Below are 27,203 nucleotides of genomic sequence, written 5' to 3' on the forward strand. Positions count from 1 at the left end.
CTGCCGCCTTTACCGCCCACCTCACGCGGTGGAAGGTGAGCAGGGAGCATTTCAGCACCTGGGAGCTGTCCGTTGTGCACGAGCCGGCTGACAACCGACGGTAAGAAGAGACAAACAAACACAGATCCGCACCCGCACTGTGGCGTGAAGGAGCCGCGAGGACGCACGCGGCGTCAGACCCGCGTTCCGTTATCGCCAGCCCGCCGCGCCGCGCCGCGCCGTCTCCAGACGAACCACATCTGCGACACTCAAGCGCCAGTTTCCACACGGATTAGTTAATACCGCTGAAACCTGTTGATGTCACCTGGGCCTTGTTCAAAATCTAAAAAAAGGAAACATCAATGTGGTGGCAACAATTCGGGTGATGAGAAGAGCCGGTTAGTTGCTTCCAGTTTCCAGGTTAAGCGTTTTGACGAGCGTTTGTTTTAGGTTATTGGATGATTATTGTTGCTATCAGGTCTGAAACGAGGCATTTGTGTTAGTAGTTTGGTGTGAAGCGAGAGCCTGACTTACACCAGCACCAAGTGAAGGGAGCACGGAAAATAATACGTCTAAAACCCGCCTCCTTTATGTACTCAGATAAATCAGTCTGGTTGAATCAATGTTTAATGTAGAGGTGTAATAAATTTTCCTTACCTACCAAGTTCGCCTGAAAACGAACCGAACCGGAAGTGACATTACCCTCAGTGGAGACCTGTGTCAGGCCGATGGTGACTAGCTGGACATCAATATTGTCTCATCTGAGTATGTGCACAATTATTTTAATAGAGCAACACGTATTTCCACGTACTGTTTCGTTTTGTTTCATTCTCTGAGTGTGTCTGTAGAGAATAAGCCATTTAAAGATGACACGTCTTGATTGGTCTCCTGGGAGCAAATTTAGCTTTAATAGACTCTTGTTTTTTTTTTTTTTTTCACAGCAAGACATGTCGACATGTCAAAGCAGGAAAAGCGCCACTGCAATTAAGTGTCCAGAGCTTCCTGGACACTTAATAGTCACAATGTCTGCTGTGGGAAAAAAAAAAGGAGTAATTGTGCACAATATAGGGAAAAATAATGGATGAATTGATGGTTTTGTCTTAATCTTGCTGAGAAAGTAGCCATTTCCCTGACACCACGCATTTACACCAAGCATGTCCAAAGTGCTGACTGTGTGTGTGCAGAGAGAGAGACAGAGAGAGAGAGAGAGGTTGGACCTAACAGGCTGGTTTATTCACACATTACTGAATGAGTAGAGCACTTTGACTGCATGAACCTGTGCTCCTAAATCCAAACCCCGCAAGATAAAGATAAAGGAAAAGACGTAACATTAGAAGAAGTACTGTTTCAAAAATGTAATTATGGGACGCCCAGAAAGGTCCACTTTAACATAACACGTTCCCCCCTCAAAGTCAGAGAGCAGCTGCGGATTGTGGGTTGCCGGGTCGCGGTGAGAGATGGGCTGACATTGTGTGTTGAATGTGTTTCATAGACAATCTGGCAAACACGTCAGACAAACATCCAAAACTTGGATCCATGTATGACGATTACAGTTTGAGGGCCATGCAAATTACGGGAGTTTCCCGAAAGGAAAGAACAAATACAGGTATGATGTGCAACTGCATATCAGACAATCTGCACTGTACAGGAAGAATCCCTGTTTCCCTTCTTTCAGCGGCGATTTTATGATGCCAAAAAAAAAAATACAACAAAACCTTTTATTTTGAAAGTCTAAAAAATGAAATGAATGAACAAGCATAATCAAATATGACATCCGGGTCACAGTTATTCCCACAGTTTTTAGAACTTAAGATGTTTCTTTTATCATTTCTAAAAGAGAAATTAGAGGCAGCCGCAGCTTAGAGGTCGAGCGGGTCGATCAGATACAATGAGAAGATCGGCGGTTCGATCCCTGGACGCGTGTCCAAAGTGTCCTTGGGCAAGATACTGAACCCCAAAATTGCTCCCAGAGGCTGCGCGCTAGAAAGATTTAACGATTCTCTTAGCCGAAGATCCTTTTGTGTTATTTTGGTTTGGTCATGAGCAAACTAACCAAAGAAATTACATCTTTTTAGGGCTCTTTGTTTCGAGGATGTGTAGCTCCTGGAATGTGTGAAGTACCACCTTTCAGACGCCGTTGCCAGTTCAATTAGTATTCAGCAGATAAGCAGTAGGCTAGTCTTAGCCAATCACAGCAGAGATTAATTAAATCCTGTCTTTCTCTTTAATCATCTTATCCTCTTGAACCTGTGGATCAACATAGTGTGTTAGTATGTTGTGAGTGTTACAATCAGTGTTTCAATCCTTAACACATATTGTTGAGAAGTGTGACAACTGATCTTTAGACCCTGTTTAAAAGTCTAAAGACTCGGGGAAGGTCAATTATTTATTACTTAAGTTCTTTGCAAGAATCTAAATGTGCTCATTATGGTCGTTCATTTGTCATGAACATGTGTTTTGGGGGAGTGGCTTTGCAGGGAGGCCTGAAGGGAGGGGGTGGGAATTAGTTTTTCTGTTCCTTGCAGGTACCCCAGCGTTAAAACATGACACGGTAAGCGTCTGCGTGTGTTTGTGTGTCTCTAGGCGAAGATGGCCAAGGTGAAGCAGGTGGGCTTGCTGGCAGCAGGCTGTCAGCCCTGGAATAAAGATGTGTGTGCTGCTAGTGGAGACCGATTTGCCTACTGTGCTACTTTGGCCATATACATCTACCAGGTGAAATACGCGCTGAGATGGCATTATGTGTGCTTACCTGCTGGAGCAGCTCTCACAGGCTGTACCTCTGTCATTTTACTGTTATTAACAGTGTTCGACTCACCACACGGGAAATGTGAGGTCACTGACAAAATACGAATGGTTGAGCTAATACGGTGTACGCAGGGTACCCAAAGAAATAACAAATAGAGTTGTTTAAATCATTCAAAAACAATACACTGCAGCTTTTCTTTGTTTAGTCCTTTAGTTTGAAGTGCCTGCAGTTCTAGACAGAAATGAATCACTGCAGTCTTAGTTCAACTCATAATCAGAGCTGTTTGTTTCCCTTCATAAAATTCCTCGTCACTCTCTCCCTGTTGTAGTTGGACCAGCAGTACAATGAATTTAAGTTGAGGTCCATCATGTCAGAACACAAGAAGACCATAACAGCCATCAGCTGGTGTCCTGACAACCCCGATCTGTTTGCGTCGGCGTCTGCCGATAACCTGCTCATCGTGTGGAACGTAGCAGAACAGAAGGCTGTAGCCAGACTGGACAATACTAAAGGTGGATGGATAATCTACACCAGGTTTTCTTGGCGCACTGGAGTGTTTTTAGAGTGGGTGTTATTGCAATTCCTTCAATAACGTGTCACAGCGTCTCCCCTTCTTTCCCAGGTGTCCCTACCTCTGTCAGTTGGTGCTGGAACTCGACAGACGGAGTGGCGTTTGTCTCCCAGCGCGGTCCTCTGTATATCTGGGTCTATGGAGGTCCTGACCGCGGCGTCACAGTGCATAAAGAAGCCCACTCCTTCCTGTCTGATATCTGTCTCTTCAGATGGCACCCTACCAAGAAGGGCAAACTGGTGTTTGGACACACAGACGGAAGTTTGTCTATTTTCCAACCAGGTGCGGAGGCTCATTAAACATCCCTACGCATGCATTTGTGTCTTTCACGGGACAGTTCTTGTGACTGACATCCATGTGCCCAATCATAACATTTGTCACACATGTCTAACCCTGCTATTCTCTTCAGGTTCCATAAGCTGAGATGTCTTCATGAATCTGTCCTCTCTTGTGTAGGGAGTAAAAGCCAGAAGCATGTGTTGCGTCCAGAGTCACTAGAGGGGACAGACGAGGAGGACCCAGTCAGCGCTCTGGAATGGGACCTTTTGTCAACTGACTATTTACTAGGTTAGACAAAATGTTAAGAATATCAGCAGGATTTTGTTAGCTGAAGTGATCTGAACTTAAAAGAAAAAAACTTTACAATAAGAAACACAGAACAGTCAAGCAGCTTTTTGTTTAATGGTGCAGTTATTGCCAGTGTCTGCTGAGTAATTACAAGTTAGTACCATAAAAACATGCGCTAGTAGTCAAGTGGACTCTTCATGTAAACCCATATAGTTATTATTGTAAAACTCTCTGTGACTATAATTAAAACCACAGATGCTAAATGATCAGAATCAGAAGGAGGTTTTTAAAAAAGATTTATTTATCAAAAATAATAAAAATAACAATGGAACAACAACAAATATGTGCAATGTAATGTGTATGATGAACACTCTCTCTCTCTCTCACACAGTGTCTAACCTCCATAATGGGATCAGGCTGGTGGACAGTGCGGCCTTGGCTTGTATTACGTCTTTCTGCTTCCCCTCAGCTGCTGCATCAGTTCAGTGTCTGGCCTGGGTCCCCTCTGCACCGGGCATGTTCATCACCGGAGGTAAAAGCTGTGTGTTTCTGTGTGGGATGTGTCTATAATCTGGGTTCCCTTCTGCTGCGCAGCTGCAGGTTAGACTTGCCTTTCAACCTCCGGCATACCAGCCAGCTGGTACGTGGGACCTGTCGTTGCCAAAGTGCCATCTGTTTATGTATAGATGCATTCTTCCTTGCATATCAATGAGTACATCTGGCTGCCTAAAACCACAATAACACTTAGAATTGTAGGGCTTTAAGATAGCAGATGCAGTTCATATTCAGATCACCCGTGCGCTGTAAGAGGACAGGTTTACTGACCAAGAAAAATATTAAATACATTTGCAGTATGAAATGTTTTAACTGGTCTGTGTTTGTCTGTCTCTCAGACTCCCAGGTTGGAGTGCTGAGGGTCTGGAATGTGTCTCGCTCCACTCCTTTGGACAGCTTTAAACTGAAAAAGACCGGATTTCATGCTTTGCATGTCCTCAACTCCCCTCTTGCCAAGAAAGGTAAAATTTAGAATAAAACCTTTTGGACTTACAAATGCTGCATAAATCCTTGTATCAAAATCCCCTCAAGGACAAGAAGTGTGTGTGTAAATGTTCCGTATTTGTATAGCGCCTTTCTAGTCTTTTCAACCACTCAAAGCGCTTTTTCCACTACATCTGCATTCACCAGTCACACACTGAGCCTAAGTGCTCAAACAGAAACTATCATTCACACTCATTCATACACTGGCAGAACAGCCGCCAGGGGCAATTCGGGGTTCAGTATCTTGCCCAAGGACACTTGGACATGCAGCCTGGAGGAGCCGAGGATTGAACCGCCGACCTTCCGATTAACAGGCAACCCGCTCTACCTCCTGAGCGTGTGTCAGCCACCGAATAACAACAGAAAAGACTGAAATCTATTTTTTTTGACGTATTGTGTCTGGATATATTGCGGCCATTCAAACACTGAGCAGTAGTTTGATTCATTTGTATCACGTAAAAGATTCTCTTCCTTAAGATTTCTAGAACAACACACCAGGTATGTTCTCCTTTCTGTGGCTCTCTCTGCAGCTCAGAGTTCCTGTTCACCCAGTAAAAGTCAGCACACCAGTTCCACCAGTGAGGCGGTACCTCCCCCAACCCTATCACAGAACCGGTCCTTCTCTCTGCCTCCAGGCCATGCTGTGTGTTGTTTCATGGATGGAGGGGTGGGACTTTATGACATGGGGGCCAAGAAGTGGGACTTCCTTCGAGACTTGGTATTATTACAAGAACATACTTTGTAAAGTCAACAAAGTTTACAGGTCCGCATGCTTAAACATGACGGAATGAACAAAGCAACAAAAGGAGATGATTTGTACTATGAACTTCTGACTTCATTACTCTTTCTCTCTCTTTTTTATACTGTATTGTATTCCAGGGTCATGTAGAGACGATCTTTGACTGTAAATTTAAGCCAGATGATCCCAACCTGCTGGCAACCGCTAGTTTTGATGGAACCATCAAAATCTGGGACACAAACACACTAACAGCTGTTTACACCTCCCCCGGCAACGAAGGCGTGGTCTACTCCCTGTCCTGGGCTCCAGGTAGATTAACTCCACTTCCACACATACATGCACATGCCCGCATACAGCCCACACAAAAAAGTGTGTGCAACCAGGAAGAACTGCCCCGGAAAATGACTTGCAATGTACTGTAGGTGACTTAAACATGCGTGACAAAACGTTCCAACTAACAAAAGACAAGTTCAGACACAAACTGGTCAGGTACAGTTCTGGGAAAAGGTTTTAGGCAGATGTGGAAAAAATGTTACGTAAGAGTGCTTTCAAAAAAAATAAGTGATAGATTAACAAAATACAAAGTGAGTGAACAGAAGAAAAATCTAATCAGTATTTGGTGTGACCACCCGTTGCCTCAAAATTGCATCAGTTCTTCTAGGTACAATTGCACAAAGTCAGGGATTTTGAACAGTACTTTATAAAACCTGGGTCAAGACATCCCACAGGCTCATTTCCATTTTTATGCTGATGATGCCATTATTTATTGTAAGGCTGCTACTTTACATCAAGCTTTTTCTTATTTACAATCTGCTTGTAACCTTGTTCAGGTTCAACTGTATCAGCTAAAGCAAGTCTTGAATGTTGAGAAAACTAAGATTATGCTTTTTTTCAAAATCTAAGACGTCTCTGGTATTTTAACCATACATGGTGAGCAGATCGAACAAGTCCGATTGTACAAATATTTGGGTATATTAATTGATGATCAGCTCTCTTTGAAGTCGCATATTGATAAACTGGTACAAAAGCTCAAACTAAAAATAGGATTTTATTTTAGAAACAATTTTAGCTCACAGCTTAACAAATTGGCTCACTTTTATTTAGAAGTCTATGTTGCATATGCTCCCCTCTTGTCTTTGCACTTATATATGATGCAACATAAGTTCCTATAATTTGCGCTCTGCTAACTTGTATTTGTTATCTGTAGCTACGGGCCGTACAGAGCTCGGTGAGAAAGCCTTTAGTTATGCTAATGTCGTTTGTTTATGTATCGTAAGGGTCTTGTTAATTGTTCTTTGTTGTTGTGTGTAGTGTGCTTTGTCAATATGCTGTTATTTTTGTCCAGGTCTCTCTTGGAAAAGAGGTTTTAAATTTCATCTGGATCATCTGGTTAGATAAAGGTTAAATAAATTAAATAAAAAATAAACAATATGGTACAAATGACTTCTAGTCCCATCCCAACAAAAGGGTATCATCTGTTTTCATGTGAAAGTAACTGACCTTTGTGTGTGTTTTGAAGGAGACCTGAACTGCATAGCAGGGGCGACGTCTCGTAATGGAGCGTTCATCTGGGATGTCAGGAAAGGGAAGATAATCACCCGCTTTAATGAGGTTACTATGACTTTCAGTACAAAATGACTTGGAAAGTGATTCTGTGTATAACGAATATATGGAAATCACCAGGGGATCACTTAGATTAGTCAAATAACAACTTGAAATATGGCTGCTGTCTCCCCTTTTATTGTACTGACGATTAAAAAAAAACATGTATTGTTTCCATACTTATTATTCTTGCCAAACATGTGACTCCAGCTTATTAAAAATGAATGGTTTGATGGTTTCTGCAGTGACCACCTCTCTGTCTTCCTCCAGCACGGTAAGAACGGTATATTCTGTATATCATGGAGCCATAAGGATTCCAAGAGGATTGCTACCTGTAGCGGAGACGGATTCTGGTACGTTTTCTTCGGCCCTGATAGACCTCTATAAAAAAAAGCATACTGTTTGTCCTTTATAGAGAGCCTTACGTGGGTTATGTTGTTTTGACAACAGTATTATCCGGACCATTGATGGTAAAATCCTCCATAAGTACAAGCATCCTGCTGCTGTGTTTGGTTGTGATTGGAGCCAGAACAACAAGTAAGACTTCACTCCGTCTTCTTTCTCAGTATGGGGTCGGTATTAGCTCAGTCAGTTGGGACTTGGCTTGCGAACCAGACAGTCCCTGAACCCCTAAGAGTTAAAGAACATTTTAAATTATATTTTAAAAACATTGTGCTGCACCTGGGCACATATGGCAGACACATTGATTAATGCTTTACTTTACTTGCACTTTAAAAACAAATTTATTTTTAACAGAAACAACATATTTAAATGCAATTACAAGATAGCACTAGATAAACATGCAAAAAGAAGGCTAATGCAAGTGTGGCGAAATGTGGTCAGCACCTCGGTGTCACAAATTTGTCTTTTGCGAGAAAGGGTGGAGATAAGTGTAGATGGAAGAGGAGAACAGAGAGGAAATAACCCACAGCAGAGCAAGGGGAGTATGACATGACACACATGAAGTGAACAGTCAGTGCGAGCGCACCAAGAACACTGCAAAATCACACTATGTCTACTGCAATGTAACACTGCCAAAAACAAAAACATGTGGCCTGCCTCTTTCTTTCTCTTTGTAGGGATATGATAGCTACAGGCTGTGAGGATAAGAACGTCCGTGTGTACTACCTGGCCACCAGCTCGGATCAGCCTCTGAAGGTCTTCACTGGGCACTTAGCTAAAGTATTCCATGTCCGCTGGTCCCCACTCAGAGAGGGAATACTGTGCTCTGGATCAGACGATGGGTGAGTGTTGACACACACACACACACACACACAGACAGCTGACGGTATTGATTCACTAATATGAAACGTGTAATTAATGTGGAGGATGTAGCCCGCTGTTACAAATAAAGGTAGGATTTTTGCAGGTTTTGCAGAGTTGACATAGAAACTCTAAATTTCCAAAACAAATGTCTATCAATTATTTCTCCCATATTATTATTTTTTTTATTGTGAAGTCATTTTTCTGCTGTCCAGAGTTTTATGAGTATGTTTTATTGTGTGTCACAATATTTTAATTTCTAACACCCGATCCCAAATGTGTCTTTCAAAAACATTTCAAAACTCTTGGCAGGTCTTAACATTAGACAACAACCATCCATTATTTTAGATGCTGTTTATTTACATCGGTAATGTTCATAAACATGCCTTTATTTTTTAGGATGATCTGTTGATAAACACAAAAAATAATTATTAATAACTCAAACTCTGTGGTCACATATATGAATACATATAAAAATATATAACTATAACCTTTATTTATTCAGGGGAGCTTCACTGAGAGGAAGCCTCTCTTTTGCAGGAAGGTCACATTCACACCTGGAACAACCGCAGCCTGGTCTGCTGGCCACTAAGCATGTTGGGGTTATGGGCCTTGCTCAAGGGCACCTCAGTGGTGGTAAATGAGCGTGGTTTACTTTCCACACCCAGATTTTATCCTCCCGGTCACAAGCTCGCTTCTCTAACCTTTGGGCCACCACTGTCCGTATATAATAATTATATATTTGGGAAGAAAACAAGAATCAGGCTTTTTGTAATCATTTGAAACAAATTCAGAAAGAAATCCTCCTGTTTCTCCTGTACAGTACTGTTCGTATCTGGGACTACACACAGGATGCTTGTATCAATGTGCTGAGTGGTCACACGGCTCCAGTCAGAGGCTTGATGTGGAACACAGAGGTTCCTTACCTCCTCATTTCAGGTAATGTCACTTCAAGTACTGTCTGATTTTCCTGTTGGGATCAATATGCTGCTGGCATCCTTGCTTGTCAGTATATGTCTGGCCAATGTAGCCACCGCGTCTTTAAAAAAACACACCACATGACTCTCTAACTGTCTAATCATATAACCAGCATTGTGTCATCATATACTTAGAAATTTCAGCTTTTCAGTGACATGTCAGCTGCCACCAGTTTTGAAATGCCTTACAAAGTTGGTGGGTCTGAGGTTTATTATTTTTTATATTTCGCGTACCAATGGCTCTGTGGAATTGTATTGTAGAGCTGGATAGAGGTAAACAAGAAGGAAGCAGATCTGCGGTTAAAAGAACCTCTCGACAATGTTTAGTTGAATACTCTACTGTAACCTCTACTGAATAAAAGGTTTCACTGTTGTGACTCCTCCTGACACCACTAGTACTGTTCAAGGTGCTGACAGTAAAATGGCTCTTTAGTGCTATCTAGTGGCAGCTGAAGGGTAAAAACAACATCCACGTGGGTCTCACGTTCAGAGTTTCATTTATGTGTTTACGTGTTTAAGTGGATGGCCAGACAAATCACAGCGAGAAAATGTCTTGATGCTTGTAAACATGTTGGTAAATGTGAAGCTATACCCAGCTGACATTTCCTGTGTTCCATCCGCAATAACAATAATTAGCTTACATGACTAATGTTCCCAACAAAAGGGATCATTTATCTAAACAAAATATGTAATATCATATTTAAAACTCAAAGTGTAAAGCTATTTCCACGATTTTAAACCATTTGGCTGACAGATGATCGGCATTAAACTGTTGCAACCCCTACTGATATACTGCAGTCTACTTGTGCATATAGCCAACAATATATTACAGAGTGCATTTTCAACACAAGATAAATATGAACTTAAAGTGAAGCTACAGGAGATTTTTCTATTGCTGATGCATGACACTGTTCTATGTTAGATATAATATAGATAGGAGATGCACAATGTTCTGTAATTTATATATATGATGGGACTATACTGTCAGAGCGTGTTGTATTTAAATAGTAACATGTTGTATTTTTTTTTTTTGTAGGTTCTTGGGATTATACAATCAGAGTGTGGGACACAAGAGATGGCACCTGTCTAGATACAGTCTACGACCACGGAGCTGATGTTTATGGTAAGACAGAACCACCGGAAGAACAAGCTACTAGATTAGTAATACTGCAGGTACACGGTGGGTGCAGTACAGTAAATTAAGTGTTTTAATTGGTTTTAGAGAGACATGCTAAACTGCAGTTAGTTATTTCGCTGAACTTTGTTAATACATGCTTGCCGCCATATTTTTATGCCTCCGCCCCGGTGATGGCTGTGGCCGGAGACATTATGTTTTTTTAAGGTTGTCCATCCCACAGTTGTGATATCTCACCCCAGAATTTGGTGGTCAAAGTCGAAGGTCACTGTGACCCATACAAAGCACATTTTGGCCATAACTCAAGAATTAAGATGCTGATTATGACAAAATATCACGCAGTTCATAGGTCAACTTTTCTGTGACCTCATAGTGTCACTATGGCCACTGGCCGCTATTTAACACCAAAACAAATACAGCGCCGGGTGGTAATTCTAGTTTCTATTATGACATGTATTTACCAAACTGCGCGTGTGTCTGCAGGTTTAACATGTCATCAGAGTCGTCCGTTCACCATGGCCAGCTGTAGCAGAGACAGTACAGTCAGGCTGTGGTCTCTCACACCTCTCATCTCTCCACTGCTGCTAAACATCCTCACCGACCAGCCTTGGGAAAAGATAATAGGAAACACGGGTAAGAACAGAATCCTGAGGCCCCGTCACAGAAAAAATCGTATACTGTTGTTGAGTCTGAGACGTTAATCGTGTCGGTGGAGGAGAGAAAAACCCACCCAATTATCAGCCCAGGATAAAGATTTTGTGGACTGTGGACACAGTAAAAAGCAGCCCACCATCTAATCCTAATTATTTATTATATCATATTTCTGTAATGAGGCCTCTAATCTGTTAACCATGCTGGCTGTGTGTCTTTGCAGACACAGCTATGGTTCCCGGTTCACTGCCGCTGCTCTGCGGTAAGGTGTCTCGAGACATTAAGCAGGAGTTGGATAAACTGACCTTAGACATCAGGGCCAAGAAGCTACGCTGGTTCTCTGAATGCTTTTTGGTAACTACGTTCTGAATGCTTATATACCATTGTTGATGTTATGTGATGATATCAGTGTGATACCTTCATGTTGTCCGTGGACACAGTTCAGATGCAGTCTGTGTCTGCACTTTTTAACCGTTCATCTCACAGTATGAAACTCACAGCTAGGAAATGTCTTTGCCTAAGATTAGATGTACACACAAGCAGTATGTTTGTAGGTACACTTTACATCTAGAGTTCACTACAAAGGCCTTTGTTTTCATAACGTATTTTCATTACGTATCAGGAAATACGATGTATTTTCAACCACTTGAAACCACTTAAAATGATCATTGCTCACCGCATGTGTTTGTAGTTTTGATATATATACATATTATGAAATGATACATACATTTAAATAAGTCAATCTAAAAGGTCTCACAGATCTGCAAAACAGCAGGTACATCATTGTTACATACACATTTAAAACACTGATAGTAACCTGAAATGCTTGTGCAATGAACAGTGTTTTTCATCCGGTAATTCTTATCTTTGCGTGTGTGTGCATGCTGCTGTTGTGTGTTTCTGAACTTATTTGTCTGTACTTTACCCTGTAATAGCCTCCAGGAGGCAGCAATAACTTATGGGACTTGGTGTCGGTCATTAACGGCCAGGACGACTCACTGCTGCCAGCCAGCTACAGCAAGGGAGTGATGCACATGAAACACCTGCTCAAGTTTAAAACAGTAAGTAGCTCTGAGTCCCTGAGTCACACACAGAGAGCCCAAATCAAATCACTGAATGGCCCCTAAAGAAGAAAATGAGCTTATGCTCTTTGTAAACAATGTTATTAACCTGCTTGTTTTTCGTCCCACTAATAATTTATACATCATTCATATGCACATTCACAGGAAGTACAAATATACATACAATACACTGAATTGGCACTAAACACTAAAGTTCCTCTTATCTTATATTAATTTTGCTTCATGTGCATGTCACTAGATTAGTTATTTATTAAACCTTTATTTATCTGGGGAAGTGAAACTCAGGATGAGTATTTCATCATTTATTAGAATCAGATGACTTAATGAATATCATCATCATCATTTATATCATTAGATTGACAGATTATCAGCGTGCTTTCTTGCCGGCTTCACTCACGACGCAACGAAAAGATGTTGACACTATCGACGCAGATCACGAGCAGAGCTCCATAAAGAGGCTTGACTGTGTGTCTACACACTAACTACATTTTATTTTCAGACTGCTATAAGTACTAATTCCTCTCCTAATATTTTCTGTTTTGTTCCACAGAAGTCCCTTTAAGATGACATTAAAGTGTCTTTTATTTCATTTCATTTGTTGTATTTTCTTTCAGTCTGAAGCCCAGGAACTCACTATAGTCAAGATGTCTAAATTTGGAGGCGGTATTGGAGCTCCCAGTAAGGAGGAGAGGCTGAAAGAAGCAGCAGACATCCACCTGAGACTGGGACAGATTCAGCGATACTGTGAATTAATGGTGGAGCTGGGACAGGTACGAGCGTGTCTGTGTCTGTGTGCAACAGTTTCTCTCTCCAGAAAATATGTGATTGAAACACTTGTGAGACTCGATTAGTAGTGTTGGTACTGATCCTGCCTGTGACCTTGACCATTCTCATATTTATTGTAATTTATTTTAATATATATTTAACATGTTCTTTTAATCATTGGCTGGCTCCACCTTAGTCCATTTTGTCATTTTGTCCATGTCGAATGCAAATTATTATACTAAAATAGTAAGTGGAGGTGAAAGAAGTTGAAAAGAGAAGGCATGTAGGACTGTAGACAGCGTGGAGAGATACAGCAGGCAGGCAGCTGCAGAGACAAAAGGTTGTGGAGAGAGACATCTGGGCATCATCAAAGAGGTTCTGACAAACCAGCTTGTTCTTAGCTTGAAGTATATTTGGTGTGTAATGGTTCTATTTCTATTATGAGAACAGAATACAGAAATGAAAAGAGACAAAGGAATTATATTGACAATGCTACTGGAGAGTGAGAATTATTATCACTCTTTCAGTGGGAGAAAGCGTTAGCTGTGGCACCAGCAGTCTCAATGAAGTACTGGAAGAAACTCATGCAGAGGTAAGTCATGAAACATACATACAGCAAACAGCAAACATGTCATGTTCTGTGCCAGATGTGGTTTTCAGTCAAACTGCCAGGGTGATTGTTAAACACGGTCGCTCAGTAAATGATGGTTCTGTCTCAGTGTGTAATGCCAAAGTAAGAGCAACACTTGGATAGTACAGTGCAGTCCAATGCAATAACCTTACATAAATGCTGCTCTCATGGCCGTAACCAACTATCTCTGTAATTATTACCTAAAAAATATATATTTTTATATAAATAATTTGAATAAAAAACAAATCTCCGCTATATATAAGTGTCTGCTACTACTTAGTTGTATGGTATGTTGTGATCAAAGGTTGGCATCATCTGCTGGAGCAACTTACATTACGTAATATACATCCAGTAAGTAGGGCTGTAACCTACACACAACACTTACTGCAAGATCTGCCAACACTGTGTTTGAATACAGGTTGCACTTTCAAAGTGCACAGCCTTACTAATAGGCTGCTGGTAACACGGATGATACAAATCCACTCAGATGATTTAAGTAATCAAGTAAGTTTAAATACAGAATGGTCAACTGGTTAATGCTGCGTGCATTTTACCAGGTTAATGCCATAAATACCTGGCGATAGCCTCCCACCTGACCTACACTACCACTCAAAGCAAGCGACTACGAGTTACACCACAGGAACAGCAGCAGCAACTGCGTTCACCATCTGACCTGACAAAACTATGAGCCTCTTTGCTTTCAAAACGTTTCCAAACATATGCACACAGAATCAGTTTGGAGTTTCTGCTCTGACATTTGGCAACAATGGCAAAAATCCTTCGCGTGGCAAATAGTTTAGTACATTATAATAAAGTTACACTTTTATTATTATTTATTCACAGCAGCAGCTTTGAATAAACAATTAGCCTACCTTGCTGCAGTTACACTGTCTGTACTCTATTTAAAGCAGTGTATGCAGATGTTAATAACAACAGTGTTCACATCTAAGCTACTTTCACCAACCAGTATTAGGAGGTACTTTCTTCTGTTCAAAGGGGAAGAACTGCATTTATAAAGGCCTGAGATGTGACACATGCTTTCAAGTGGCTTTGTTGCAGTGAAAGCTGCACCTTTTCTCTCTTCTCTTGTCTTTTTCACAGCAGACATTTTGACTTGTCATAGCAGGAAAAGCACAGGCATTACTAATAAGATCAATGATGGCTCCTTTCTATTGTGTCCCAGTAAGCAGAACCAATGAGCACACTCCCAAGGACCTGGAACAGGCCCACTTAAAGAGAGTGCAGAATTTCCCAGCTTTTATAAAAGGTGTAATTCTGTTAGATTCAGATTTCTCTTAAGTTTGTTGTTTGTGTCCATGAAAATGTCACACTGCTTCCTCTAAAGAACCTTGTACAGTACCAGAGATCTTCATAGTGAGCTTCATGGCAAGAGAGAAAACAGCAGATCAGGGAGAGGTCCCTTAATCATTTTAGAGAACACTTAAATTTAACAAACGCACAATGTCAAAGCTTTTTCAAAAATGATAAACCAACAGTTTATGTGTTGCATGTTGTTTATATTCAAGTGTTGCATGTAATGTTAATATGCTCATATCGCAGGAGAGCTGACCAGCTGATAGCTGAGGATAACGATGACACTATCCCATACTGCATCGCCACAGGAGACATAAAGAAACTTGTAACTTTCTTCACTGGAAGAGGACAACTGCTAGAAGCCTTAATAATAGCTCAGGTACAGGGAGGGAGGGGATACAGAAACTGGTGGAGTAGCAGTAGTTTTCTTAAGGGGTGGATGAATGGCATAAATGGTTCCAGATGAATATATGAGGAGGGCGGGGTGGATAAATAAATAATGGGAGAAGTAAGGAAATACCTGAACAGTAATGTTGATGGCTGTGGTTATATTGATCAGAAATCTTCTTTATTATTTTAATATTTAATTAATAATATTCTTTATTTTTAGGGAGCATGTGAAGGGAACATTCGTGCACCTCAAAGCTCCGCAGTCAACCACACCACTAATGATGTGGATAACAGACAACAATACCAGAGGTAAAGCAAAAACACACAAACACACACACAGTTCAACTTGTCTTCAACTTGAAACATTTAACCAAAATGGGCAGCACGAATCTGATACACAGTTACAGATACGGTATGTTTGGATTGAAGCTGCTGTTTACAACAATATGCAATGACACATTTAGGCAAAAAGTTAAAACAGGTAGTTAAGTGTGGAAAATTCTGACCCCTCTCTGTGACTGGGATGGCGATAATGCAAATATAATCCTTTTTACGAAAACAATATTATTAGATGTTATTCTTTGCAACATGGAAAACCCCGCAGCATTAAAGCTGTAGTAGGCAATGTTGGAGAAACTAGCAAGAGACAGCTTTTCATGTGCAATGAGTGCACAGACAAGAGTGCACGCAGGTAGGCAGGTAGGCAGGTAGGCAGGTAGGCAGGTAGGCCAGCCAATCCTTTCATCCAGACTGAGAGAAAAGCAATTAGAAGGTGATTTGTCATTTTCAGCAGTGCTGTCTCTTTGCTATGATGCACTCTAAATCCTGACTGAAAATCTTCAAATAAGAAGCTCTTGTTCTGCAGAAAGTGTTTGGCGACTGCTTTCTCAAGGATCTTAGAAAGGCAGGGAAGGTTTGATATAGTTGGTCTATAGTTGGCTAAAAACCCTTGGCTTTTTATAAAGATTTTTAATTTCAGCTACGTTAAATCAACATTATTAATAATTTTCTTCTTAAAAAAACATTTTGGTGGTACACTGACTTGTAAAAAGCGTGAATGTCATTTCCAGTCTGTGCTTACTGTGCTAGCTACTGCGCTATGTAACACTGGAATCCTGGACAGGACATTTATTATGACAATGGTGTAATACTTTAGGGCACCAACACGACTCTTTAGCAAAAGATTGGACGAGACTAAATATCGGACTGGCTTTTACCTGTGAGCTAAAAGAGCTGAAAGGATCGATTGAAAGGAAGGGGTTATAATTTAGGTTTTGATTAGTAGGCTTGAGTCGAAGATCCACCTCCTCGGTCGTACCTTGAGGAATGTGAGTTTTAATATGACTGGAGGACTAGATTGTTTACTGTTTACTTTTCATTTAATTAAACAAAAACGTGGTCGTGGGGGTAGGGTGTGGGGGGCAGACAGACACTGTCAGTCTGGGGTTTGGGTGGATGTTACTCTGCCTCCTGGTCTCAGCCCTGGGTTGTCATGGTTTTGATCTACTGAGGTGTTTGGATCACAATGCCTGGATTTATTTGCTCTGTTTTCTATCCAGTCTCCTCCAAAAGGTATGTAAGGAACTAGCCGAGTGGTACTTTCAGGACGGATGCTCTGTCCTTGCAGCGTGCTGCCACCTAGCTGTGGACAACATCAAGGTAAACACCATAGTCTGTGCATGTCACCATCAGTTACATGCAGTATATTTGCTTTTCTTTGTATAGGCATTGTGCCCTGCATAAAGAAGGTGAGAAGTTTCATATGTCTCTCCTTTATCATTGCTGATCACTGATAATAGTAAAATGTTTTTTAAACGTGGCTGTAATGTGTGTATGCGTGTTATGTTTTCAGTTAGCCATGTCTAGTCTGATCCGAGGTAATGAGCTGGAGTTGGCTGCATGCGTGGGTATCGTCCTGGGAGAGGTGGCCAATCAGAGCACTGCATACTGCCTTGAACTCTTGGCCAGGAAGTACATGACCACACCTACATGGTAAGTCTCCATCCATACACATTCAGTTAGTGTATACTCTATTATTCTCCTGTAAACCTTGAAAGTAACCCAAATGAATGAGTGAGGTTCATTGTTCCCCCCCAAGAGTGACATGAAATATCTGACGCTGTCTTCTTGTGACAAGTTTACTGAAATTGCCATGCTTTGGTTTTGCTGTAAAAATTGATTTACAGGCTATATTTGACTGTGCATCATGACACATGGCCCTAAGTTTGAAAGCTATGCATTGAAACCCCAGTACTTTGAGCACAGGTGACCGTCACTATAGGCAGAACACTCACACCTGTGGATCAAGGCACTACAACCTATTTTTAATATTAATACATTTTTTTAAATAAATTTAATTTGTAATGCACTTTATATTTAAGCAAATCCCAAAGTGCTAGGACTTCAGCCAAAATTTACCTTTGCATATATGAATTTCAGTGACTATAGATGTGCAGGGAGCTAAAGTTAGAGGGCTCCGCCTGTACTCATAGGACTAGGGTTACAGTGCACAACCACACATCTACAGTGGCTGCTTCTAATGGTGCTTTCAGACCAACTGCGAATTTTCACCTCGTGAGGCTTTCCTCACGTGAGTACATTCGCTGCAAGTGTTCACACACAACGCGAGAAGGCCATTTTAACGCGATAAGGTGAATAAACACACCTCGCCATTAATACAACTGTCTGAAGTAAACATTTTGCTGTGATTAAATAGCAATAAACGGATTAAACTGATGCCGAAATAACTACAACATGATGCAGATTTGTTAAACATATGAATTCATGCTTTGTCAGGTCTGTCAGCAAGACAGCAGAACAACAACTTCTAAAATATTTGTTTTCTGAATGGAGTTTGGCTTGATCAGGGCTATGCTATGCTAACTTGGTAAAGCAAACTTAGTAAACTTAGTACAATGATAGCTGGAATAAAGTTACAGACACATATTTTCTGAACTCACCAGGTAGGTCAACCTCCTCGCTTTCTTTTCTCCAAGTAAGGTCCGAGTTGTAGTCCGGCAGAGCTAACAACGCTAACAACAACACTGGAACGGAAGCTAGCTGCTGAGAAGCTCCAGTGAAGATAAATCAACGTTGACATCCCAAAAACCAAAGTAAAAAGCTAATTTAATAAAAGCAGTTTACTCCGAGCTCCTCTCGCGAGTAAACGGCGTAGTTGTCGGAGCAGAATCCAGTCTGACCACGGGTGTTTATTTGTCCAATGGTTGCAGCACTGCTCCCTGCTTTAGTTTAGCAGCTCTCAGCTGGCCTGCAGATTTTCAATCCCCCGCTCTGCCCGGCTCTCTCCACACAACGCTCCAAAGCTGTCGGTGATGTACGGACAATCTCAACACTGATAGGCTATCGCGACTCAGCGGGCCGGCCCCGCCCCCCTTCGCGTTGCCCGACAGGAGATCGCGGCTCTACGCGTCTTTGCATTGACTTTGTATGTAAACTCACCGCCCCGAACGCTCGCTTCGCTTTTGGTCTGAAAGCACCATTAGGTGTAGTCCGTGCAAAGCAGGACTTATCTTTACCGTGTTTACATTTAGGGAGCTGTCAGCTGACCTACTGCGAATGATTCCTGACAACCACATTTTATTGGCTAAGCTGTGTGCATTTTACCCAGGAAATGCAGCTGAAATCAACCAATTACATGAAAGAGTGAGTAGGCAATTATTCCGTTAAATCTAAGACATGTTTTGGATGAAATGGAGGCTCTGTGTCTGACAGTGAAATTGATGATATGATTAGAGTGACTATGATTATGTGTTGTTTGTCATTCAAGTGTGGTCTCCCTTCATTAGAGGAGTGTAAGGCCTTGGCAGAAGCATCCATGTGTGAAGGAGATTTGTTTTCAGCAGTAAAATTCCACCTGCTGAGCCCTGAACCCGAGAACGCCCTCCGGATAGGCATAGATCATGTTAAAGGTATTGACAGCTCAGTTTCATTGTGTGTTTAACGACCTAACATAATATCTAAACATTTTAAATATGATGACACAACTTCATTCAAATGACCTTTAACATGAAACAGTTAAAATGTGCATGTGCTAAAAGTAAAATTCTGACATGTCATTAGTTGGTGTGACTGAAACATTTTTCCACACTACTGTTGTCAAATTTCCTTCTTGAATGAGGGAATATTTTGTTTTTATTATCAATATTATACAGGATTCATAGATAAATGGCAGGGATGCACCGAAATGAAAATTCTTTGCCGAAATTGAATATAATGAAAAACTTTACTGAAGGTTTTTCACATTTTTTCCATTTATTTTGCCAATTTTTTTTTTTACCATTGCATAAATTAAATAGTCAAAATGTGGTTTTTACTCAGTGTTTCCCACAAGATTTGGAGAGACTATGGGGGGTGAGTCCGGGGCCCGAGAGGGTCCGGTAAAGTAATCAGCTTTATTACCAGCTTTACTCTGTGAATATGATCAAATTAATCTTATTTCCATCCTGTACAGACGCCTTATTTTGAAAACCGGACTTGTCACATGTGTTTCCTCCTCGCGCTAAATTCATCCAGTCCGACCCAGTTTGGTAAATAATGTTGCATGTGGTTCTCGTATTGCGTAACATGAAGACTTCACAGCCTCTCTTCAGGCAGGACTCTAACCTGCCTGTCAGCTCGCTCTGGGGCGTTTCAGTTACCGTAAAGGCTGGAATACGTGTGCACTCCAAATTTAGGTGCGGCTATCTTAATCACCTTCTCAGAAACAAGTGACAGAAACACTCAAACAGTTGCCTTTTCTAAGAAGTCAGCCACAGATGGACCGGATGTGCAAGGAGACAATTCAGCAGAACAACGTGTCTTTCTCAGACACTTTAAAATGCTTCCACACTGCCGGTAAAATTTATTCGGTACACTAAAAGTGCTTTTTGTGGCCATTTTCGGCCGATTAATTTTGGTGGCCGAACATTCGGTGCATCCTTAATAAATGGAGCCATTTGATGGTATTCTAGATGCTAACGCAGTGTAATCTATGAATCAGTTTCCAAACCAATCTTTCTGAAGACCCTAAAAATCTGCATTTTCTAATTAATATGATGTAACATGCAGAGAATCAAAGATATGCATTTATTCAATAAAGTTACTAAATTATTCAAAACTATAACTTAGTAATGCTCTTCACTGCAACCAGTATTAAAGTGAAGAAAATAATCTAAATGTCTGATTAATCAGAATCTCTGTTTAATTTGACTCCAGAACAGCTGACTGGATCTGATTGGACGGTGGATAGTGTTCAGCCAATGCTCGACCTGATGAGTTACATCAGAACTGATCGCCTCATCATGGCCAAGTTGACTGAGTGAGGACATTAATATTTTAGTATTAGTATTAATAGTCATTTTAATTATTTTTGATTATTCTTTTACTCCCCATACATTGTCAGACTTGTTCATCATCCACGTCTACGTGTGTGTGTGTGTGTGTGTGTGTGTGTGTGTGTGTGTGTGTGTGTGTGTGTGTGTGTGTGTGTGTGTGTGTGTGTGGAGCCCGCAGTGAGCTGTTGATCCTGCATGGTTATATTGGCGGTCTGCTGGCCATTAGAAGACAGTACTCCAGCATCGTTCCTGCACTCTACGAATACACCAGGTAGACACACAACTCCATGTTGTTTTAACTCTGAAATACACTATTTTCTGTGGTGTTTTGCTTGTGTCAAAAGGTTTGCTGCTTGGTAAAAATGTCCACAACCTTGTTAAAGGTCCAGGGAGTTTCCATCTCCCACAGAAAACTCTGCTCTGAACTGCGTGAAAACAGCTCGTTTGTAGTCCAGCCGCTTCCCTTTCATCCCTGTGACGTCACAGGGAAGAAAGCTAAATGCGCCTCATATAACGCTCGCCAAGCGGCTACTCGGACACGCCCTCAAAAACAGTGAGCTGCAGCACACAGCTCTCCTCTCCCTTCCAAACACTAGCTACCCTCCAGGCAGTCAGTGGACATAAAGTTGTTCCTGTGATGTAGAGACAGAGCTCAGTTAAAACTTTATGGATACAGATTAATAACTCACCGCTCTGAAACTCTCGCTCCAGTCCATGTTGCCAAGCTGGTCGGCAACATGTACAGCTGAACCGAATTGACCCGCCCTTCTCTGCTTCTGCTTCTGTAGTCCTTAACTAGAAACTGCGCATGTGCAACTCCCAACAAAGATCATTTAGAGACAAGATGTATCACTCCATAGCTAAAACGAAGCCTTCAACACAGGGTGAAAAGAGGAGCTGCAGCAACGTGCAGTATGACAAACAATATGGTGTTTTTTGAAAATTAAACCATGGAAACCTGTTTTGGTACAACCCCTAAATAGGATTTTGAACCTGAGCATAATACCACCTCTTTATGTGATTAGGAACATTAGAAACTCTAAATGTTTTCCATCTCACTGCTTCAAAAACACTGAATATAATCTCACTTTTAAACCTTTATGCTTTGCTGTAGTTCAGTTTGGTATAACGCTCCGCAGTAGTTTCTGAGCTGTGTTGAACAGATAATTAGTCTGAAAGGACAAACTGAGAAGTCAGTGCATTTCTAATTGATGGTTTCAAGCCCGGATAAGTGGATAAATAAAAGTCTTGTAGTGATAATTTAATGTAGTGTCAAGCTGCTCGTTCAGTATTTCTTCACCAGGTAATAACCATTATCAGGTTAAAATTGAATTAACAATTTGTAAATCAGTCCAACTACCATGTTTTTGTTTCTGTTCCTCAGTCAGTTGTTGAAGCGGAGGGATGTGTGTGTTCCTCTGAAGATTGAGCAGCTGACTGTGGAGCTGGATGCCTGGCGGGCCTGCACACAAAGTAACAGCAAGTATGTTACACAGACACACAGACACACACGCATATATGTAAAGATAATGTTATTACAATTAAATGTTACCTTAAAGTATAATATTGGTAAAACTTCAATTAAGAGTCCCAAATAGCCGCCTTCCCCGTTAACTGGTCTGGTGTGGGAACACATTTTAACAAATAAACTCAGGTCTCCTTTAAACGCATGGTCGGGTTTTTAAGGAAGTTCTTTGGATGTATAAAACCTCTTAAAACCTGACGCTTTAGCTGCTTCGAAGCTGCTTAGATCGTTAATACAAATATTAATGTTATGATCAATATGTCAGTGTGGACACGTTACACCTCGTTAGATCAGTTAGATTCTCCACAATTCAATTGTTCAGTTTATTTAACAGAAACGACGAGCCCCAAAGTCTAATTCTTATAGATTTACCGGTGTAACTGAGAAAAAAGTGCCGACTCCCGTTACCTTTGAAGCGCTCGTTAAGTCCGAATGTGTCCCTTCCTTGATTATTTATCCTACTTTAGTCTGTAAGGGTCCAACCATCAAAACAGCTTTTCATAAAACTGAATCCGAGTTGTGAATCCTGTCATGTGAAGTCCATCATTCTGCCACACTTCTCTCATCCTGCACCCTGTTGTTGATTTTGTTTCGTTGCCGCCTTCAAAATAAAAGCGCATAAGCCGTCTGTCGGAGCTAGATCAAATGAATGACGTGTATTTGATATTATTTGATAATTTTAAGTTTATTACAGTTTTCTTTTCGAAATAAATACATTTTCAGTTCGGTCAGTCATATTTCAGTTTTATGCAAGAGCAATTAAAGGCCTGTCCCATATGGTCAATTCAGTGATTTTAGCAAATAAAAGACCAGGCTATTAATCAAAGTTTTACGGTACACAGAGGCTTTAAGAGGAAAATGGTGACGTAGTATACGAGCATCTTCTCCATCTATCTACTGGAAATGATCCAATCATGCTAAAGAGGCAGCTGGTGAAGAGGGAAACACTGAGGAGGTCATCACAGTCATTCATTACAATCATGCCTGGTCTCAGCTGCCCAGTAGAGCTAAAAGGTAAGACCATGATGAGAGGAGATAGTTAAGGGGACTTGAGATACATGAAGAGCAGCAGAATCACATCTGGAGAGACAGATTTGTTGTCCTGAGCGAAGACAAAGACAAAGACGGTCATGTTCCTGCTTGATAGGCAGATCTGCTGACTGAAGACAAACAGACTTTTTGAGGTATCAGGGACTTGTTCATGAGGAGACACCGGATCACACCTCAGATTAAATGCACCGAGGAGGAGCTCAGAGTGCTGTGCAATCAATAGAGCTAGAGAGAGTCTGTTTCCCACACACAGCCCAATGAGGATTGGGCTGTGTGTGGGAAACAGACTTAGTCTGTAGGCTAATTGTGGACATCACTGCTGCAATAATTACCGCTGTGAAATTGGTAAAGAGGAATCTGGGTCTCAAAGAAGAATAGAGGGTGACCCAGGGGGTTACTGGAACCAGATATAGATCTGAGGACTGAGGACAACCAGTGGAAACTTAGACTAATAAATAACTGTACTAATTTTCAAATTATTATTATTTTGATAGTTTTGATATATTAGTAATTGTTGTGTTTTTAATTCTCACATTTGATACTGATTTTTTTAGTCATTTTTTTAATAATGAACTAATTAATTAATTTTAGTTTTTTTGCCTATTAATATATATACACACACAAATACGGTTTTATATATTCATTTTATTTTAATTTTGTAATATATTATTATAATAACACACATTACTGTGTCATTTACTCATTTAAATTTGGTTTTGTTTTTTTTAACACACACACACACACACTTACTGTTTTATTTATTTATTTTAATTTAATATATTATCATTTTCTAAGATACTGACACACACACGCTTATTGTTTTATTTATTTACTTTTTTTTAATATTTATTTTTATGGAACTTTTATTTTATTTTATTTTTTATTATTATTTTGTTTTGTATTAACACACACAAACACAACTTTTGCTGTTTTATTTTCTTATCTAATGAAATTAATTGTCCTTATGTTTGGCAATATTGTTGCTATACATTCATGCCAATAAAAGCTCATTTGAATTTGAAAATATATAGAGACATCTTGGGCATTATTGCCTTTGCTGCCAAGCTCCTGGATGTTCTGTTGTAGGTGGAAATTTAACCAACACCCACACATTTAATTTAGATCTACATCTATGTGCATACTACCATGTTTACATTCACAGGCATAGTTCCACTAACAGTGTCTGTTGTTAGCTCTGTAACACATCTACATTTCATATGTTCATGTACACAGCATCAAAACTGTATCTCTGTCTGTTTTCAACAGTCCTCCATCAGAGTCTCAAAGAGAAGAGTTTAGCGGCCTCGAGAGGAGAATCCAGCCAACAGACTCTGGTAAAAATACAGCTCTGAACACAAGGGAAGTTTATAGAAAGGAACACTGCTGATGAAACATATTTTGGCATACACTAAATCTGGTATCAGCAACACAGCCCTCACTTAGGTAGGTTGTTGATACTGTGGGTGGTCTAATCAGCATCAAATGCTGGAGGTAGTGAGACTCAGGTGCAGCTAATTTGGGTGATAAAGAGTATGTTGATTAGTAACTGGCTGCTGTGTGTAAAAACATGGCTCTCTGATTGGATTGAGTGTGGCAGAGGAGGCAGAATGAAGTATTTTTTTGCAAGGCTCCATAAACAATTATGGACTATCTATTCAGTGAAACCTGATGAAAACATTTTATGTGTAATCATTAACGAGTCAAACATGTTTCGTCTCTTTCTCAGCTGCGTTAGTCCTGTGTGGTGCCGATTATGTGACAGGCTCCAATCTGCCGAGCCACTCGGACGTTCAACTGTCTTGTTTCACTGGACAAAGAATACAGGTGTGTGTTCCTGTGTTTTATTAGTTTGTGTGTATCTACACTGACGTGTCTTGACATCATGTGACTTATCTCATGGTTCTCTTTTGTTTTAATGTGCAGGGTCCAGTGTTTTTGCTGGAGGACGGTAAATCAGCAATCTCCCTTAATGATGCTCTAATGTGGGCAAAAGTCAACCCCTTCTCCCCTCTTGGAACAGGACTTCGTATCAACCCCTTCTAACACACACACACACACACACACACACACACACACACACACGCGCTTCTGCTAACTGGCCAACTGCATTTTATAATTTACTGAGCCAAAACGTGGTGACCAAACAATACATTTGTGGTTCTGTGCGGATGATTCAGTTTCAAACAAGCTCATGGTTTTGGTAGATTTGATTGATAGTAGTTAGCTTAGCTTAACGTGATGAGAACTTAGCCAACAAAATCATCATGCTCTATTTGTGAAGGATTCTTATTGAAAGAGATATGTGATTTATTTGGTAGGATTCCCTCTTTTCTCCAGCGAACAAAGTATGAGCGTGTATATACAGGGTATACATCTTAATTACTTTCTTCTATTACTGTAAAAAGGAATCTGGAATAAAGCAACCACTGCATATTTATTATGAAACTTGACCTTATTGTGTTGGGCTCATATTGATACAAAAAATAAGATACAGATAGTAAAAACAGTAAAACATACAGTGCCACAGTACAAAAACAGCAAAAATACAAATGCAGCAGTATCTTCTGACTAACGGCACCTATAATATAATAACTTGATTTGTAGAGCACTTATCAAACAGAGGACTAAGGGCTTTCACAGAAGATAAAAACATTTAAAATCATAACAGTTAAAAAGATAACAATAAAATAAGACATAGCATGCACAAATTAAAACACTAACAGGGCTAGCCTATCAGATAAAATCAGAAAATGCTTTCCGGAATAAACAAGTTTTCAGGCGAGACTTAAAAGAAGACACCGACTCCCGATTTCCTGATGTCATCAGGCAGATCATTTCAAAGCCTTGGGGCCCTTACCGAAAAGGCTCTATCTCCTCTAGATTTCAGCCTGGATTCAGGGATGCACAAGAGGCCCCTGCCGGATCTCAGGCTGCGTACAGGATCGTAAGGGGTTAAAACGTCATGAATATATTCTGGAACCAGGCCATTAAGAGCTTTAAAAGTAATCAATAAGAACTTAAAATCAATTCTAAAACAGACAGGGAGCCAATGTAAAGAGATTAAAATCGGAGTGATGTGGTCGTACTTCCTAGTTTGGGTTAATAAACTAGCAGCTGAGTTCTGCGCTAATTGTAGGGGGTTCAGAGTTTTTCTATTTAGACATGAGAACAGACTGTTGCAATAGTCTAGGCGAGACGAAATAAAAGCATGTATAACAGTTTCTGCATCTCTGGTATTTAAGATTAAGTTTTATTTTTGCGATATTTCTAAGGTGATAGAAGCCTGACTGGACTAGTTTAGCGATGTGTTGTTCGAAGCAAAGATTACTATCAAAAAGGACACCAAGATTTCTGGCAACAGGTGTAATGTGGGTAGACAGGTGACCGATAGAGGGTATAATCTGGTTAGTAGTGTGCTGGGGACCAATTACGAAGATTTCATCCAGTCTTTTATGTCAGCCAGGCAGGCCTGGAGGCAGCACACTGAGGTCAATAGGCTTTACCGGGATGTATAACGGAGTATCGTCTGCATAGCCATGAAAGGGAATACCATATCGGCGGATAATATCACCCAGGGGGAGCATGTAAATGGAAAACACGATAGGTCCGAGGATTGATCCTTGGGGCACACCGTAATAAACAGGAGAAAAGGTAGATTTAAAGTTATAGATACACACACACACACACACAGTACTTCCTGTTTGACAAATACGAGGCAAACCAGTCCAATAGCGTGCCAGAGATGCTCACCCAGCGCCTCAGTCTATCTAACAAGATGCCATGGTTGATTGTGTCAATAGCAGTGGGCAAGTTTAATAGCACCATAATTGAGCACATGCCAGCGG

At 40.7% G+C, this 27,203-nt stretch overlaps 1 protein-coding gene and 1 long non-coding RNA gene across 9 annotated transcripts in view; one reads left to right on the forward strand and one right to left on the reverse strand.

Annotated features, from left to right (window-relative positions):
- The first annotated feature begins 1 nt into the window (after position 1).
- On the forward strand, positions 2–25,808 carry wdr17 (WD repeat domain 17). Of its 6 annotated transcripts, none has more exons than XM_046047642.1 (32): positions 2–100; positions 2,563–2,691; positions 3,054–3,237; positions 3,348–3,578; positions 3,753–3,863; positions 4,255–4,395; positions 4,757–4,879; positions 5,432–5,619; positions 5,781–5,949; positions 7,160–7,251; positions 7,513–7,595; positions 7,693–7,779; positions 8,322–8,486; positions 9,329–9,444; positions 10,519–10,605; positions 11,101–11,250; positions 11,492–11,622; positions 12,204–12,329; positions 12,965–13,120; positions 13,643–13,707; positions 15,307–15,439; positions 15,671–15,759; positions 17,010–17,109; positions 17,303–17,442; positions 19,002–19,113; positions 19,238–19,379; positions 20,665–20,767; positions 20,953–21,054; positions 22,168–22,266; positions 24,625–24,692; positions 25,085–25,182; positions 25,282–25,808. In XM_046047642.1, exons 2-32 carry the CDS (start codon positions 2,569–2,571, stop codon positions 25,399–25,401), a joined length of 3,834 nt encoding a protein of 1,277 aa, XP_045903598.1. In that variant the 5' UTR covers positions 2–100; positions 2,563–2,568; the 3' UTR covers positions 25,402–25,808. The 6 variants fall into 6 exon arrangements, 4 of the variants coding, with proteins under 4 accessions (XP_045903598.1, XP_045903597.1, XP_045903600.1 ...); XR_006824806.1 differs by lacking the exons at positions 2–100; positions 25,282–25,808 and adding exons at positions 161–377; positions 23,151–23,322 and having other exon boundaries at positions 25,085–25,149; XM_046047641.1 differs by lacking the exon at positions 2–100 and adding an exon at positions 168–377.
- Positions 4,293–27,203, reverse strand: part of LOC123969885 — a 33,253-nt gene continuing 10,342 nt past the window's right edge. The window contains exons 2-4 of one of the 3 annotated variants that reach the window (XR_006824808.1): positions 22,144–22,245; positions 11,079–11,223; positions 4,293–4,514 (exon numbers count right to left, since the gene is read on the reverse strand). This is a non-coding gene — a long non-coding RNA (uncharacterized LOC123969885). Of the gene's footprint in view, positions 4,515–7,756; positions 7,873–9,086; positions 9,223–11,078; positions 11,224–22,143; positions 22,246–27,203 lie in introns of those variants that run through there. The other 2 variants (XR_006824810.1, XR_006824809.1) reach the window with 2 other exon arrangements.

The sequence above is a fragment of the Micropterus dolomieu genome, linkage group LG04 (genome assembly GCF_021292245.1).
Source record: "Micropterus dolomieu isolate WLL.071019.BEF.003 ecotype Adirondacks linkage group LG04, ASM2129224v1, whole genome shotgun sequence".
Lineage (NCBI taxonomy): Eukaryota > Metazoa > Chordata > Actinopteri > Centrarchiformes > Centrarchidae > Micropterus > Micropterus dolomieu.

Excerpts from the sequence above, each read along its gene's own strand:
- wdr17 (XM_046047642.1), top strand. The coding sequence starts at position 2,569 with ATGGCCAAGGTGAAGCAGGTGGGCTTGCTGGCAGCAGGCTGTCAGCCC. Across the intron at positions 21,055-22,167 it reads GCACTCTACGAATACACCAG|TCAGTTGTTGAAGCGGAGGG; the intron begins GTAGACACACAA and ends TCTGTTCCTCAG. Across the intron at positions 22,267-24,624 it reads TGCACACAAAGTAACAGCAA|TCCTCCATCAGAGTCTCAAA; the intron begins GTATGTTACACA and ends TGTTTTCAACAG.